The sequence below is a fragment of the Thamnophis sirtalis genome, unplaced genomic scaffold (assembly GCF_051295495.1).
Source record: "Thamnophis sirtalis isolate CommonGarterSnake01/CBP01778 unplaced genomic scaffold, rThaSir2_p1.2 scaffold_2, whole genome shotgun sequence".
Taxonomy (NCBI): domain Eukaryota; kingdom Metazoa; phylum Chordata; class Lepidosauria; order Squamata; family Natricidae; genus Thamnophis; species Thamnophis sirtalis.
The window spans coordinates 112925158-112943144 of NW_028261382.1; the positions used below are offsets into that span (position 1 = coordinate 112925158).

At 42.8% G+C, this 17987-nt stretch overlaps 1 protein-coding gene across 8 annotated transcripts in view; it reads left to right on the plus strand.

Annotated features, from left to right (window-relative positions):
* Nucleotides 1-17987, plus strand: part of MTSS1 (MTSS I-BAR domain containing 1) — a 166207-nt gene that overhangs the window by 140447 nt on the left and 7773 nt on the right. The window contains exons 8-12 of one of the 8 annotated variants that reach the window (XM_087706698.1): nucleotides 2807-2914; nucleotides 4883-4980; nucleotides 9020-9230; nucleotides 14597-14719; nucleotides 16465-16662. In XM_087706698.1, coding sequence (XP_087562824.1) covers nucleotides 2807-2914; nucleotides 4883-4980; nucleotides 9020-9230; nucleotides 14597-14719; nucleotides 16465-16662 — 738 coding nt within the window. The remainder of the gene's footprint in view (nucleotides 1-2806; nucleotides 2915-4882; nucleotides 4981-9019; nucleotides 9231-14596; nucleotides 14720-16464; nucleotides 16663-17987) is intronic. The other 7 variants (XM_087706699.1, XM_087706700.1, XM_087706701.1 and 4 more) reach the window with 7 other exon arrangements.

The following is a 17987-nucleotide window of genomic DNA, read 5'->3' on the forward strand; positions in this document are numbered from 1 at the left end:
TGTTGTTCACCTGTCTTTGAGAGAGAGTGAAGTATTTCTACAGTAGCATATTGTATTTCTGATTCCTGTGTATGTTTAAATATCCATAACCTACTTAATGCTTCTTCCCTCACTTATGCACTTATGCACAAAAGGACCGTGACCAGATGAGATAGACAGTACGCATCAAATAAATGTGCAGCATACTGTAAATGTTGCTTTGGATATGAATACCAGCAGCTAGAATGGAAGACTTTCATGGACTCTTTCAATAAAAACATATTTGAAAGGGTTCTGTTTGGTCCATATTCTGAAGGATCACTATTGTGTAGATCCTCTCTTTTATACACACCATGAAAGGGGGTTGTCTGAAGAATATTATGGGCCATTTCAGGAATCTTTGGAAGAATTATATGGCTGGATTTGGTGATCAAGTTGCTGAGCTTGTCGATCAGAAAAGTCGGCGGTGGCTGTTCAAATCCCTAGCACCACGTAACGGAGTGAGCTCCCGTTACTTGTCCCAGCTTTTGCCAACCTAGCTGTTTGAAAGCATGTAAAAGTGCAAGTAGAAAAATAGGAACCACCTTTGATAGGAAGTAACAGCGGCCACATGGCCATGGAGACGTCTTCTGACAGTGCTGGCTCTTCGGCTTTGAAACTGAGATAAGCACCGCCCCCTAGAGTCGGGAACGACTAGCACATATGCAAGGGGAACCTTTACCTATGCAATGAATATGATCATTTGCAAGGATGGGAAGTGTCACAATGTTCCAAGAATGCCTTATTATTTTTTGATGGTTGATGTACAGTAATATTAGATTATTTCAGAATATGGCTTTCTTGAATTCTGTGGAACTTCAGTAAAATATATAGATCCACACAATAAAACAATGACAAAATTTTGGGGTGCGTGAGATTCTTATAGAGTGCAGTATGAGGGTGACAATGGCCTATCTTTACAGATCAATTTAAGGACACACAGTGAAGGTTTGAGCTTAAAAGACCTTTCTATTCCTCCATTTCAGTTTTATTTTATTTACCTGGTCCTTTCAATTCCCTGCGTACCCTTAGATTTATTTATTCAATATTTTCTATGAAGCCTAAATATTCTCAGGCAAGGTAACAAATATATGAAAAGTATTAAAGTAGCTAGTTAAGAATTGCAAATAATCAAGAGGCTTTGAAAGCTGGGAACTTTTTAAATTAGTTGCTTGGCAATGATAACTGCAAATTGGGTGACAGTCAACACTTCTGGGATTGAATACTCGTAATCCGTTTTCATTTCTATTTCATCTACCTCCCTCTTTGAGACTAAGAAGTAATTTCTGTTGGAAACGACAGAGACCTTGTGCAAAGGGTGCCCTGGGAAATTAGGAATAGGAAAATAGAATTGCTATTGAGCATGGCGGAAATGAGAGAATTGCTGCTTAGTTCTCCTCTTTGCTCCTCTGAATGAATCCATTCTGTCAAAGACTCTTTGTAAACTGGATCTGAATACTGGAAGTGTATCTTGCAGAAGGAAAAAAATGTAACTAGACTCTGCACTATTGGACTACTCCTTGGCTATGTAACCATTGTAGATCACCTTCCCATTCAGAACTTCCAGATTGCTTTACGATATGTCTGCATCAGAGGTGGTATTCTACCAGTTTGGACCGGTTCGCCCGAACAGGTAGCAGAAATTGTGGGTGGCCCTGCCCACCCGCCCCAGTTCTATGGCATCCCATTTAGACCCTTTTTTAGCCAAAAGCACATGCGCGGAGGTGGCACATGCGACTGAGGCAGCCATCCTCTTACCTTCTCTACCGGTTTGGAACCAGGAGCATGTGCGTGCTCGCTTAGCTCACGCATGGTGCTTCTACACATGCACAGATCCTTATGCGCAGAGCATCCAGGATGACATCTGGGCATGTGGGTGGAGCTTCCAGCTGCCACTGCTGCTATTGGTTCACTCGAACAGGGGCAAACCAGTAGAATACCCCCTCTGTATCCAGGCCATAAATGAATACCACCTCTGGTCAGTATATGTTATTATATGTAAATAAAAAGAAGTGCGCAGTGGCTCAGAGATTAAAGACGCCGAGCTTGTGACCTGGAAAGGTGACAGCCCAGGTTCGAGACTTGAGTGCCGTGCGACGGAATGAGTTCCTGTCCTTGCCCCAGCTTCTGCCAACCTAGCACTACAAAAGCATGCAAATGCAAGTAGATAAATAGGTACCACTTCAGTGGGAAGTATAATCATGCTGGTGACATAATCACGTAAGTGTCTTTGGACAATGCTGGCTTCTTTGGAGGAAATGGAGTACCTCCTTCTAGAGTCAGACACAACTGGACAGGGGAAACCTTTACCTTTATATATAGATGAAGTTATCTCTTCCTTCCTTCTTCCTTACCCAAATCATGAATTTGGAAAATGTGCCTCCCCAAATTCATACTTAGAGCTAGATAAGGAGGTTTTATAACTCCTGTTAGCTCAGTGGTCACCAACTGGTGGTCCACAAGAAAATTTTGGTGGTCCATAGAAAAAGTATTTGCATTTTTATATTGCACTAAATACTATTTTATCTAATTAAAAAAATAATATTAGTGGTCCACGGGATTTAAAATTACGAATTCAGTGGTTCCTGAGGTCCGAAAGGTCGGTGTCCCCTGTGTTAGGTTGTTTTAATGAGTATTGTGAGAATAAAGTATTGAAGAAATAAAGATCTGCCATACTGTATTTCCATGTTGTACTAAGATTGTCCTCTCTTCACAGAACTGAATAGACAATAAAACTGAGTTCTCATCAGCAATAACAGATTCTCTATTACAAAAAAATATATTCTAGGAAGAAGAAATATCAATGCTGGGAGAAATAACTCATCTACAGACCATATCGGAAGATCTGAAAAGCCTCACCATGGACCCACACAAGCTGCCATCCTCAAGTGAACAGGTACACTTGTTTATTGGGACCCCTGGCTCAAAAATAGTAAGGCAGTCCTTGACTTAACACCCATTCATTTAGTGGCCTTGAGAAGTTACAGTGCTTTTGAAAAAAGTCACATCACCAGTTTCCGAAGCAGCATCCCCGTGGTCACATGATCAAAATTCAGACACTTGGTAACTGGCGTGTATTGACGGCTGCACTGTCCCAGGGTCAGGTGATCACCTTTTGCGACATTCTGACAAAATTCTGACAAGCAAATGGGGAAGCCAGATTCTCTTAAATCCCTATGTTATTAACTTGCATCTGCAGTAATCCACTTAACTGTGGCAAGCAAAGTTGTAAGATATTGTAAGTTGTAAGATAACAACTGTTCTCGCTTAGCAACAGGATTTGGGGCTCAGGTACAATTGTAAATTGAAACCTACAGCTTCTTTTCATTCATTTGGGGGATTAGGCGGAAACAAACAGAGATAGTTACATTGCTTGATTTTTTTTGCAAGAACTGGCCTATTGGAGCAAGTTTTTTAATGCAGTAAATTGGTTCTGAAGTAGATGTCTATGGAGATCCTCAGTCATCCAGATCATGGTTATTCCAAAGGTGCTTTTTGAAGAGGCAACTGGACTTTCTGGTTTTTCGCTTCTCATCCCAAGAAGCTTCTTCAGCTGTGACTGGATGGTGGGGAATCAGAGCTGAAGAAAAGCTTCTTGGATGAGAAGTGAAACATTTTCAAAGAAAAAAACCAGAAAGTCCAGATGCCTCTTGAAAAAGCACCTTTGGGATAGTTTTGAAGTAGTTACAGGATTCATATAACATGCAAGAGAGCCAGTTTTCCTGTAATCAGGCCAGAAACCAAGAGAAGATGAGTTCTAGTCACCTTCGGCACAAAGCAAACTGGGTGACTTTGGGCCAGTCACACACTCTCAGCCCTAGGAAGGAGGCAATAGCAAACCACCAAAACCAAAGTCTTGCCATGAAAACTGCAGAGGTTAGTTTAGGCAATCACAACAAGTCAAAACTAATTCAAGCATTTATACAAAAAATGCATAAGAAGAAAGAGATTTCATTTCAGTCCATTGTTTTCGTTGGAATATGTGAACACATAATTTGGATGTTGTTCTCACAGGTAACAAATTTGTCTTGGTTTTTATTTCATCTAAACATAGGATGTATTTATCAAAGACTTTAAAATATATATATGGAGGGATGCACAATTGAATATTGCAGTGCATAATGTATAGGGCAATGGTGGCATTTTTTTTATTCTGTTCATTCAATTATCAGTGTTCTGTAATATGCTTAGTACTGTATTGTCTCTGATGTTTTTGGACTGTTTGCTAGATTTTGCATCCCTGAAAATCTGACCCTGACTTATTTTATAATTCTCGGAATCACCCAAGACATAGTGATCGTTTATTTTGGTTCATGGGTTATATTGCATTGCTATCAGAGGAGCTGATAATTATAAGTTGTAAAGAGCAGTGTTACTTAACCTTGGCAACTTGAAGATAAGAGGACCTCAACTCCCAGAATTCCCTAGCCAGCCTTGAATTTGGGACACAAAATCCACACATCTTCAAACTGCCACGGTTGCGAAACACTGGCGTAAAGTCATTGATAGCAGTTAACAGATTAACCGTGTTTAATGTCATAATACAACTCTCAGCTCTTAATTTTGAGACACTAATGAAATACACTAGGAGAATTTTTTGATCCAGTTAAAACTGCCCCCAATTTTTTGGGCACCAGGGACCAGTTCCGTGGAGAGAGGTTTTTCCGTGGTCCGGAAGGGGCGTGGTTTTGCATGCTGCCTGCATCCCGTGGATGGGGCTTCGCTTGTTTGCATGGACCATTTCTGACCGATGCCAGTGCCGGTTCACACAGACTGGGGGCTGGGGATCTCTGAGTTAGAATTCCCCAAACCAGCCCTTTAAAGTCAACCTTGATCTTTCATGGTGATTCTTTCTTTTTTCCAGGTAATTCTCGATTTGAAAGGTTCCGACTACGGCTGGTCCTATCAGACTCCTCCTTCTTCTCCCAGTACCACCATGTCGAGAAAATCCAGCGTGTGCAGGTAAGCGTGACACACTTTGTTTAAGATTTTGAATTTGGACCAGGAAAACCCAACATCACATTCTTTAATGGAACTCATTCTGTGTCCGTCACTCTCAGCCATCTAGCTTTTCTTATTGGGAAGATAAGACAACGTATACATTTAATTAAAGAATAAAAACCAAACTTCGATTGCATGGGAATTTAATTAAGAGTAAACCCCACGTACCTCTCTTTCAGCAACCAGAGGGCTGTGGAAAAACAGGATAAAATGCAGTAAATAAAATGAAATAATCCTGTTCCTTAAGGAGCCCTGTTGTTTAAATTTTTTTGGCGTATTTGGATTTGAACTTAGAACATTCAGCAAGTTTAACGTGATCATTTTGTAACTGATTGAGCCATCATTTCTGCTGAGTTTTGTCAGCTTTTCCATTATTCATTTGTGGCGCTGAATTTAGTTGCAATCCTTATGTCCTGACCCAGGTTGTGTATGTAGATGCATGTACCAGTAAAGTATTTTATTGCACTGCTAAATCACAACAGACGGTCCTTCAGGGATGTTAATAAACCCCCATCCCATTCCCCCCACCCCCAAAAAAAACCACCCACAGTCAAAGTAACACAGTCCCACTAGCTGAGTCCAATAGTCACCAGAAACAAGCCCCCAAATAGGAAGAAAGTCTACAAATGCAGTGCAGAGGTTGCAAAAACGAAATCCCTAAACCACAATCCAGAGTCAGAATCCGCCAAGGAAGCTATGCAAATCCAGAGGCTGAAACATGAGTTGGAGCCCAGAAGTCAAGGTTTCCCAAAGTCCTGGGAGTGAGTGCCAAGGCAAGCAGTTGCTCCCAACAAAGGCACGCTCCCCTGGTTAGCCCAAGCCAAGTGTTCCTTACCGTGACCTGTCAAAACCGCGGTCGACTAAAGCACGCCCGACGAAAGCGCGTACGTGACGTCATCAGCAGCGCGACAAATAAAATTAAAAATAAATTAAATTAAAAATAAATTAAAGCAAGCTGATTCACATAAAGGTAAGGGTTAGGGTTAGGGTTAGGTTTAGAGTTATGTTAAGCGTTAGGGTTAGGTTTAGGGTTACGTTAAGCGTTAGGGTTAGGTTAAGGGTTAGCGTTAGGTTAAGGGTTAGGTTAAGGGTTAGGTTTAGGGTTAGGTTAAGGGTTAGGGTTAGGTTTAGGGTTAGGTTTGGGGGGGATAGGGTAAGGTTTTTGCTTTAATTTTAAATTTACCGCTCACAGCGCGATGTTTTCGTCGTGCTGTGATGACGTCACGTACGCGCTTTTGTCGAGCGCGCTTTAGTCTACCGCGGTTTTGTGGTGGAACCGTTCCTTACAAGGAGAAGTAGGGCAGCCTCCTCCCATCAGCCTCACAGGCCTCCTCTGAGCTTCCCTCCACTCCATTCCCCATGCCCTCGGATCAGGTGGGGGAGGCAGCTGTTCCTTGCCAGAGGGGAATCTGTCGTCTCTCATCTCCATTGCCTGTCTGCAGCCAATCTTCCCCAGCATTTGTGAAGGTAGGCAGCTCCCCATACGGGTCAACCACTTCCCCCAATGCTGGAAGGGCCTGGGGCAGCATTGTCCTCAGCCCCTGGACTCCCCAGAGGTTCCAGGGAAGATGTACCATCCCCATCGGATGGTCCCGGTTCCAATCCCGTCTCCAAACCAGGATCTGACGGGGCCATGACACCCTACTACTTAACATTTTTGAATCCCGAGGTGACTCCAAATCCGGATAACATTTTCATTAAAAATTTCTGTTGATTTGCTTGCTAATATTTGAGCGATTCAGAAATGCCTAAGATTGAGGATTCCAGTGCTTTAATTTTTTTTTTACCAAAAGCGGCTTGAGAAAATTAAAAGGTATCTTTTAATTGAGTCGGTTTACCTGTTTAATTGCTGATTCAGAGCCTGCTCTTCTCTGCGCTGCTCTCCTGACCTTGAACCTTTAAGGTGGAATAAAAGAACGAGAACTAATTATGAAGGGACTTTAGTTGCCTAGCACAGTGGTCTCCAACCTTGGCAACTTTAAGACTTGTGGACTTCAACTCCCAGAGTTGAAGCTTTGCTGGCTGAGGAACCATGGGAGTTGAAGTCCACAAGTCTTAAAGTTGCCAAGGTTGGAGACCGCTGGCCTAGCGGATTAAAATATCTGAGTGCATCAAATGTCTTGTCAAAACATTTGGGATAAAGTTGTTTGTTGTTAGATGCAATAGCTGTGGAACTGTTCAGCACTGTTTCAATATGTTAATTTTTGTTTGTGTGTCCTGGAACTCTTGAGATGCCTTCTCTACCTCCTCCAAGAAACTGTTTTTCTTGTGGCTAAAACAGTTGACCGCATGCACACCTAATTCCTTGCTTCTTCCCAGGTGTTTTGAAACCTTCCTTTTCTCCTTTTCTCCAGCAAAAGGAAAAAACTTCCTGCTGTCTCTTCTGTCCTTTCATTTCTCCCCAGCCCCGATGCTCTCACATTATTATCACTTTATTTTAAAATGTTTGCCTTTCTAAATCACACGGATTGGAGATGCTGTAACAGCATCCGTGGCATGAGAGAAAGAGAGAGAGAGCAGTTCATTTGCATTCCCATGCAAAGTTAGCCCTCCGTGCATGCCTTTATATATAGTATCTATATCCAAGAGAGCTATAGATATTTATGTTGATGGCGGGAAACACTGGGCTTTTAAAAATGCAGTATCCTGAAAGGTAAAAGGAAAATGGCAGTGTTCTGACCTAGGTGTCACAAAATCACGAAACAGACTCCTTGTCCCGAAAAATACCCCTTTTTAGTTGGCTAATGTGAATTCCTAGCATTCACTTACAGAAAAGTTCTGGCAAAAAGCCTTTCAAGGATGAATTGCAACAACAGACCTTATCAGTTCTTGGATAGCTGCCAGGCTGATAGATAAGCAAACTAATGGTCTCCTGCAAACACCACTCCCCTTTGGTTTCTCTTTATTCCCTATGGGTGAAGCCATTCAGTGTCCACTTGTACATTTACTCCCAAGTCGACCCTGTTCCTTAATTGTTCCCTTCACCTGGCAGCTCTGCGCATCAACCTCCTCACTGTCAGCTGCCAGCTCCGCAGGCTGCTGGAGGGCCACAACAGACAGGCTGTAAGTCTTATAGCCAAAGACGGCAAGACGTTGTTGCAAGGAGATGCGTGGTGTTGGCGATGACCAAATAAGCCACATTGCTCCTTCACTGGTCCTCCAAGAGGCTGCTATTACACCTTAAAATAAATCCATAACAATTTTCACTTTGCTGCCTTGTGTTATCAGAGTATTGGAATCAACAAGATTAAAGCAGGAGTGATCCTTCCAAGGTTTTGAGAATGGCCCCTGGAACCCAACAGACATCCCTGAAGTTTTGTCAAGGAGTAAAGAGTGTTGTCAAATTGTTGGGCCAACAGCTGAGAGAATCCCGGGGGTACCAAAACCTTTTAGAACCTTTCACCCCTAGCTATTCTCCTGGAAGAAATTCTGAGACACCTCAGGCAACCAGCACAGGATTATTTTTACGTTCAGTTGTAGCTTTTCCAAAGCACCTGAAGGCCAGGCAAGGAATAATGGATGGAAACGGATCAAGGAGAGATTCAACCTGGAAATGAAATTTTCTGGTAGTGAGAACAATCAACCCATGGAACAGAAGTTGCCTTCGGAAGTTGTGGGAGCTTCATCACTGGAAGCTTTCAAGAAGAGATAGGACCATTTTATCAGAAATGGTGTAGGGTCCCCTGGTTGGGTGGGGGAGTTTGGACAAGATGACCTACAAGGTCCCTTCCAACTTTGTTAATCTGTAAGATTAGAATTTGAGCATCACTCCCTTGATGTGCCATTTTCTGTCTGGTTACTAAGGATACTGCAGCAAACCTACGGCTTAAAACTACTTCTTCCGGTTTCACCATTTTATGATTTGCGCATGCCTAGCCGGGGATCCATGGGACGTTAATTGTATTGTGCCGGTTTCTCCCTACCTACCCCTTTTTGTTCTGTTTCGTTCCCCTCCTCTCCCCTTCCCCTTGCCCCCATTCTCTTCCTTTGTATCTCACAGCAGTCTGAATAGTGTAAACAGTAGTGACTCCCGGTCAAGTGGCTCGCATTCTCACTCACCCAGTTCACACTATCGCTACCGCAGCTCCAATCTGCCTCAGCAGGCACCAATGAGGCTCTCCAGTGTCTCCTCGCACGACTCTGGATTCATGTCCCAGGACGCTTTTCAATCCAAGTCACCGTCCCCGATGCCGCCCGAAGCCCCCAACCAGGTATGTCTTCAGCTCTTGTGGTGTGATGGCGATGGCTTTATCTGGTAACTCTGTGGGAGAAAGGAAGGCTAGCTTTGGAGAACCCCAGGAGGTCCTCCAGCCAAAGTTGGCTATCTGCATTCTGCATTCTTGTTGAATTGTATCTTACGTTTGGCTTCGAAAACCCTTGAATAGCCTTAAACCCTCCAACGGTTTAGGAGGTGTAGCTGAAATTAGCTTGTCATTGATAAAGTGAAGCCTAGAAGATGGCTTGTCTCCCATAGGAAATCTGTCTCACCAATAGCGATAAAACTTATATACCACTTCACAGTGCTTTACAGCCCTCTCTAAGTGGTTTACAGAGTCAGCCTATTGCCCCCAACAACCTGGCTTCTCATTTTATCGACCTCAGAAGGATGGAAGGCTCAGTCAACCTTGAGCTTGGTGAGATTCAAACTGCCAAATTGCAGGCAGCCGGCAGTCAGCAGAAGTTGCCTGCAGTACTGCGTCCTAACCACTGCGCCACGGCAGCTCTTAAAAATAGAAAGCCCTTTTATGTCTTTTAACATGTCATACTCTGTAATACCTTGAAAATTGAGGTAGCAAAATTAGATATGCAAGCAAGTAGGATAGACGATTCAGGACGAGTATTAGCCGCTAGTCAAGATTTCCTAGTATGTTCTCTGTCATTTTTGGGGCAAAACACACTCAAGCTTAGATTTTATATAACACCCAATTTCTTATAAATTGTCTTAATCCAAGATCCCTGATTTCAAGAATTAGCATTATGTTAATATGTTGGCTGTGTCTGAGGCCGTCTTAATTGCTACAGGCAGAAATGAACAACCTGTGGCATGTGAACGAACTATAGTTCTCATCAGTCCTAGCCACCATAGACAAAGGTACATGGATTTCTAGCTCAGTATGAGTTTATCAGTATCTACAGGTAATCCTCGATTTACAGCAGTTCATTTAGTGGCGTTCAAAGCTACAATGCGACTGAAAAAAGTGATTTATGACCATTTTTCACATGACCCTTGTGTCAGAGACTGTAGCTATCCAGCTAGCACGCAAGTAAATAATTCAGTAGGATTCATTTAAAGAAGAAACTTCTTTATATATGATAATATAAAACATGATGCATGTATACAATACCCATGCAGTTCTTGTAACGTATATAAACTTCTTTATACACGATAATATATAACATGATGCATGTATACAATACCCATGCAGCTTTTGTAATGTATGTAAACTTCTTTATACACAATAATATAAAACATGATGCATGTATACAATACCCATGCAGCTCTTATATATAAACTTCTTTATACACAATAATATATAACATGATGCATGTATACAATACCCATGTAGCTCTTGTAACGTATATAAACTTCTTTATACACGATAATATATAACATGATGCATGTATACAATACCCATGCAGCTCTTGTAACGTATATAAACTTCTTCATATACGATAATATAAAAAATGATGCATGTATACAATACCCATGCAGCTCTTGTAACGTATATAAACTTCTTCATATACGATAATATAAAAAATGATGCATGTATACAATATCCATACAGCTGTTGTAACATGGTAGCAAGTATAAGGAGTAGAAGCAAGGATCAGAACTAGAAGTAGAAGCAAAGAGTAAGGACAAACACTCTTATATACACAGAACAGTTAAGCTAAGTCACACCCAGGCTCCGAGCCATCTGACAATGGCTCACAACAAATCCTGTGTCTCCGTCACCAAACAGTTCCCATTGGCTGGCTTGTTGTTATGGCTACTCCAGTTCATAATATACTGACTCAGTGCAGCATCCCCACGGTCACATGATCAAAATTTGAATGCTTGGCAACTGACTCACATTTATGACGGTTGCAGTGTCACGTGGTCACCTCTTGTGACCTTCTGATAAGCAAAGTCAACGGGGAAGCAGGATTCACTTAACAACTAACTTAACAGCTGCAGTGTTTCACTTAATGACTGTGACAAGGAAGTGGGCAAAAGTCACTTAACAACTGTCTTGCTTAGCAACACAAACCTTGGGCTCAGTTGCAGTTGTAAGTTGAGGACTACCTGTAGTGGCTTGTCCATCTCTGATAGAGGATATTTTCAGAAATGTGCGAGCTGAAGCCATGAACATTTGCAAGAGGTTGACAAAAGCTGCGTTAGACACCAACAGCTGTCTCTTTTGGATGTGCGTGTGAGTGACAACGTGATCCAAAAGGGTGGGGTTTGTGTCACTGCAGGGGATACTGTTTAGCTCCATGGAAAGAACTGCTTGTTATGGACCAACTTCCCCTTTAATGCCACGTGTAATCTCTGAAATTTCAGTCTTGAAATCTTTTTAACTCTTGGTCCTTAAAAATGGCCAACAAAGAGAAATTTTGCTGTAATAGAATAGGAAAATTATCAACAGCGAGTAATTGTAGCAAATGGTTTACTGAGCCTAACTTCACTTAGATGCAAAATTATATTAAAACTAAGGCCTATCTGGTCCTGGCAGTTACATGCCGTATTTTAATTGATAAACCATAGTCCATACAAGTCACCTTTCAAAAATAAACCATAGAGATTGTCAGCATAGTTTAAGTACATAAACGTAAGTATATTTTTCCTCCTTTAGTACGGCAGTTGTGTTTGAAGTCCTGCTAGGAAGAGAGTGCCAACTAACTTGCTTGACAGATTTCCCTGAAAGCTGTTCATTGTGCGCAGTTTGTGTTATAACCAACTGACAAGCCGTAACTTTTGCAGTTTGCGTATTAAGGGCTGAGTGTGACAAAGAAATAGTCGTACAATGCCATATGTTGTGTTTGAAAGCAAAATATTGTCTCTAACAGAAACACTGTGGTGAAAACCACCTCCCACCCACCTCCTTTTTAGGATGCTTTTTATGTATTTTTAATGTCTCGTTCTCTGTTGCTGAGGGACAAAAGAATGCATTCCACAGGTCTCGCAGCTCTTCCAAAGAGTGGAAGAAGAGGGGGTTTTCATGTTCCATTTCAAAATTACGCCATATTATTGAGCACTTCTGAGGTGTTGTTTAGACTGTAAGAGAAAGGGTGGTTGACTCAAAAGAGAAATAAGCATTTCTATCAGTTAGTATATTTGTATAAAATGCAAATACTTGTATGTGAAAAGAAGGCCAGATGAGAATTTTCTTCCTCTGTCCTTCTGAAGTTGAAGCCATAAGAGTAGTACTATTTCTCTCTCCTTCCTTCCTTCCTTCCTTCCTTCCTTCCTTCCTTCCTTCCTTCCTTCCTTCCTTCCTCCCTCCCTCCCTCCCTCCCTCCCATCCCATCCCCCTCCCTCTCTCCCTTCCTCATCCCATCCCATTGTTCCTTCCTCCCCTTCCCTATCTCCTCCCTCCCTTTTAGAAACAGAAATACTGTATTTTTTGGAGTATAAGACACACCTTCCCCCCCCCCCAAAGAGGGTGAAAATCTGGATGCATCTTATACACTGAATACAGCATTTTTGGCCTGAAACAGCGCCCCCTTTGCAAAAATGGACGGGCAGCGGGTTTGGGAGGCCTGCAAAGTGCTCCTGAGGGCTGGGGAGGACAAAAACGAGCGAAAAACGGGTCATTTTGGGGGGGGCACCGCCCCCAGGAGCACTTTACAGGCCTCCCAAAGCCTATGTATGCCCTGTTTTCATGAAAAACAGGCCAGTTTTTCCTCATTTTTGCCCCCAGGAGAACTTTGCAAGCCTCTCAAACTCTGCATGCCCTGTTTTTCACAAAAAAACAAAGCATGCAGAAAGTTTGGGAGGCCTGCAGAGTGCAAAACCTTTTTTTTAAAAAAATTACTTCTTCAAAATCTTGGTCTGTCTTACACTTCGGTGTGTCTTATAGTCCAAAAAATACGGTAAATAAGCACAGGTAGGATCCTGTGTTTTGTCCGCCCCATAATAAAGAAGAGAGTCCATGAGCTGAGTGGTAGCTACTTGCCAGGACTTTAGCTACAGGCTTTTCCTATCCTAGAAATTCTCAGGTTCACCTTTTTATGATTCAAAATGGGCGCATTTCCAGAGGGTTAGTGCATTTGAAATCTAAGCCAGTTCTGACTTAGGGCTTGATTGGGAAGCCATTAGGAAGTCCAAATGTTGAAGGTTAGATTGGCAAAAGACAATGGGCAACCTCTTATGCAGTTACTAAAAAACAATATGGAAGTTGCCTGTGACCAACAGGAATTGAACTGAAAACTTGGAAGAAAATTTTATGTAGAGATGGTGTTGGGTGCATCCTTCAAAGAGTCATTTGTAGAGTAATTTGGTGCAGGGATCTCCAGTCTTGTCCACTTTAAGACTTATGGACTTCAACTCCCAGAATTCCCCGGCCAGCTAGCTGGGGAATTCTGGGAGTTGAAGTCCACAAGTCTTAAAGTGGACAAGGTAGGAGACTCCTGATCTGGCATACTCCTGAGCAGACTTTTTTAAGAAGTGCGCTGGGTGAATAGTAAGGTTTTTCAGAAATGGAAATGTTGATTGGTAGGTTTGTCTTGCACTACCCTGGTCCTTCGCCCCTCAGTCTCTTTCAAGAATAGTCCTTACCACATAAATTGATGTAGGGTTAGTCTTGACTTGTCCTGTTTCCGTGTTACGGTTCTGCCCAGCGTAGATCTTCAAAGCTAAAGGCAATCTTCAGAGCTGTGTTCTCCTGCTGTACAAGCTCAGCCCTGATCCTGAATGGTACCCGTGGAATAAATGATGCCCCTCTTGTATCTGGAGCAGCAAAACACACTTTGCAATTATGTCATCTTTCTGCCAGAGTTGCTTGGACCTTGTTCCGTAGGTGTAACTGTCTTGGGCCTGTTCCTTGCTCGCTTCCATAGTGACAGGAACCATTTTGTGTGCTGTTGAAAGAACAGGGAGTCTCACCTGTAGAAGATTGATTAGAGGAAGGAAGGAAGCATCCTTCTTACCCCTTCAGCAGGGAAGGCAAGGGTTGAGATTCTCACATCTTGCAGGTTTTTTGTTTTACGATTTCGTGAAATGATATGGCGCCTCCGCCAATGTTGATTGCCTTCCAGTTGCATGGAAGTCCCAAATCTGCAGCCAGGACATCTAACCTGTTCTCCAGCCCTTTGGGAAGGTCATTAAGTCGGTCGGCTATGCTGCGAAGAATCTACCATGTAGAACCCATTGCTTTGGTCCCTCCGCACTCTTCAAAAAACTTATAATTGTGTTTAATGCTTAGATCCCCCCCCCCCTCTGTTTAACTCCTAACACTCTGCTTTTCTTCTTCTCTGTATGTATTTGTCCTTTGCTTTTTTTTTTTTGTTTCATTGGCTTGTCTTTCTTCCCTTTCCTTCCTCTTTGTGGTGCCTTTTGGGCTTCCTTTTTTTTTTTTTTTTTTTTGAACCCCAGCAGAATTCGTCCAGCTCTGCCTCTTCTGAAGCCTCTGAGACCTGCCAGTCAGTGAGTGAGTGCAGCTCCCCCACCTCTGTCAGTTCAGGCTCCACCATGGCGGCTTGGGCCTCCACAGAAAAGGTGAAAAAAAAGACCTCAATCTCGAAGACTCGTCCTTTGGTTTTGTCCAGGCTCTGTAATATTCAGGAGAAAATAACTGCAAATAATAAGAAGCTACAGATGAGAATGGGAAAATGTCCAGATTCCTTAGAAGGGTTGAAGTGAGAGGAATGAAGCTGTGGTAAAAGCTGACGTCGATGTTTGGCTTTTAATTAAGCTTTGCCAGAGAAGTTGCCCCCGGATCAGACCTAGTTAGAGGTTCGCAGATATTTCGAGTGCAAGTAACCTGTTTTCCCGAAAATAAGACCTCCCCGAGGGGGGGGTTGAGTGCATGCACTAAAATAAGCCCTCCCCGAAAATATTGCAACACAGCCATGAGGTAACCACGCTCTCCGCTTCTTGCACCTCAAAAATAATAAGACCTCAAAAATAAGGCCAAAGGCTTATTTCGGGGGTCAAAAGGAAATAAGACCCTGTCTTATTTTGGGCGGGGACAGTAGTCCTTGACTTACAACAGTTCACTTAGTGACCAAAGTTACAACAGCACCGGAAAAAGTGACTTTATGAATATTTTTCACACTTACAACCGTTGTAGCATCCCCAGGGTCACGTGATTTACATTCATGCGCTTGGCAACTGACTCACACTTACGCCCTGGACCCCCTTTTGAGACCTTCTGACAAGCAAAGTCAATGGGGAAGCTGGATTCACTTAGCAACCATGTCACTGATTTCACAACCGCAGGGATTCATTTAACAAATGTGACGAGAAAAGTCTAAAATGGGGCAAAACTCCCGTAACATTTTTCTCACTTCTCAACATAAATTTTGGGGTCAATTGTGGTCGTAAGTTGAGGACTACCTGTAATGCCAGTCGTGTCCTGAAGCGAACACAATTAAGGCTTGGGACACAGAAACGACATTTTTCCAGAGCACTTAAAATGACATCTGTTAGGGATGTTGTTATGAGCAGCTTTCTGTCCACAAATCCACCTATGACAAAAAAATACCAATAAGAAAAACCTACTTTTTCTAAAGAGGGAGACCAAATCTGGAGAGAATAATAGACTTTCGCTCTCTCAGATTATAAATTTTATTGTTCCGTTTTTCCAAATCCCCCTTGAAAAGCCAGATCCTTTTGGCAGGTGTACATATAATATCTGCCCAGCAGCCTAGAGAAAAAGAGTGAAGGAGAGGATCGGTGTGATCCGTTCTCATGAGCAATTTCCTCTTCCATTCCTCCTATCGTCGTTTCTTTGTTTCGTTTCGTCCACAAAAGTCATTTTCGGAAGCTTGAGCTGTACTGCAAGAAATGAAATCGCTGGAGATCCTGAGCTTTCAGGCCCAGGAAGAACTTGGCCAGAGAAGTTCTTTCAACTTCTTGTGGCATGAAGCTATCGAGGAGGTGTTCTCACTTAACAAAACACAGCCTTTTACTGCGAGGCATCTCCTCACACCGACCTATGCAGCACTCGCGCCTCTGGGGCGTAGCTTTGTCCAACGATTCAGCTCCCGAAAATGATCTTTGTTTGTTCCTGTTCTGGTTTTCTCTTCCAGAACATGGTTGCCTAGTTGAATGTCATTAACAAAGCATGAGCAAGCATCGGGGTTATGGGTGTTGACTAGCCAAAGGGGACTAGAGCCTGTTGGGCGCATTTCCCTTCCTTTCTCCCAGCGATGCATGCCTGTTTCACTTTGTACTTCCCCCATATTTGGACCTATTTATATTAATTTCTCTCCTTTTTCCCCCTTTTTGTTTGTTTCCAGTTGTCTAATGGGTATTATCACTGTAGTTTACCCAGTGGCTCATCTTTAGCCCCAGTTGGTGTGGGTTCTTTCCCTCATATTCCGTCTGTCTCTCACGCATGGACCCGGGCCACCTCCTCCACCCTCCTTCCAGACTACGCTCATTATTACACCATTGGGCCAGGCATGTTACCATCACCTCAGATTCCTAGTTGGAAGGTTTGTGTTTCTTTTCGTTCCTGTTAGAGTCTCTCCTTGTCATCCCTCACCCCACCCCCCTCGCAAGAAATTGCTTCTCGATTCTTAACTTAATTCTTGGCGTGGGCCCTTCAGCTCGCTTCTCCCATTCTGAGTTCTTCATCTGGTGGCGGAATCCTGCTTTACCAATAATCGATTATTATTTTAAAAAAAATGTGCTATTTCTTTTGAATCAGTGGTCTCCAAACTTGACAACGTTAAGAATTGTGGAGTTCAATTTGCAGAATTCACCAGCCGGCATGGAATTGGGGAATTCTGGGAATTGAAGTCCGGAAGTCTTAATATTGCCAAGGTTTTTTTGGGGGGGGAGGCTGGTTTGGATGAACATGCTCCCAGCTTTGTAATCTATGCAAGCAGGGATGGGCTTCAAAAATTTCACCAATGAGTTCTCTGCCCGGTTGCTGGGTGGGCATGGCCTAATCGGCTTCCTGAACCATGGAGGGGGGGCATTTATACCTTCCCAAGGTTCCAAAAGCTCCCTGGAGGCCCATTTTTCACCCTCCCCAAGCCTCTGTGTGGACCCTGCACTTACCTCGCATCCAAAACAGGCTGCGTGGAGACTCCTAGAAGGGGAGGGGTGGGTGGGGCGGGGCCAGCCAGGGGTGGTATTTGAAGGTTCTCCGAACCAGCCATCACGTTAGCTACGGGTTCTCGAACCCGTAGCAGCTCACCCCTATATGCAATTCTTTGACTTTTCAGATTGTATATGAAGTAGCAATTGGTATTTGCAGATGGGATATACATATAATTTAATTATGTATTTTTGTTGTATCCTGCCTTTATTATTTTTACAAATAACTCAAGATTTCCCCATCACAACAATCCTGTGAAGTAGATTGGGCTGAGAAAGAGTGACTGGCCCATAATTACCCAGCTGGCTTTCATGTTTAAGGCGGGACTATAACACATCATCTCCCATTTTCTACCCTAGCACCTTAACTACCTCTGTGGGTTACGGATACTATAAAACACAATCTATGGTTTTTCTTTCAGCCATGATCCCACTAGTAAAATCCTTGTTCATGATTTAATTCCTGGAGACTTTCAGATTATTACTGTGGATGAAGCGTTTTTTTATTGCCAAATCTCATTCTACATGGAATCACATTCAGAACATCTTGCTGGTATCAGATGTCATGAGAAACTGGCCATTGTAAATTACCTTTCCAATAGAGTTGGTATCTAGAGATACCTTAACGTTTTGAGAAAGGATGAGGAAAAACAACATAATTCTTTGGCGTAGGAAATACCGAAGGAACTGCTGTGGAGACTCTGGAGCAACATTT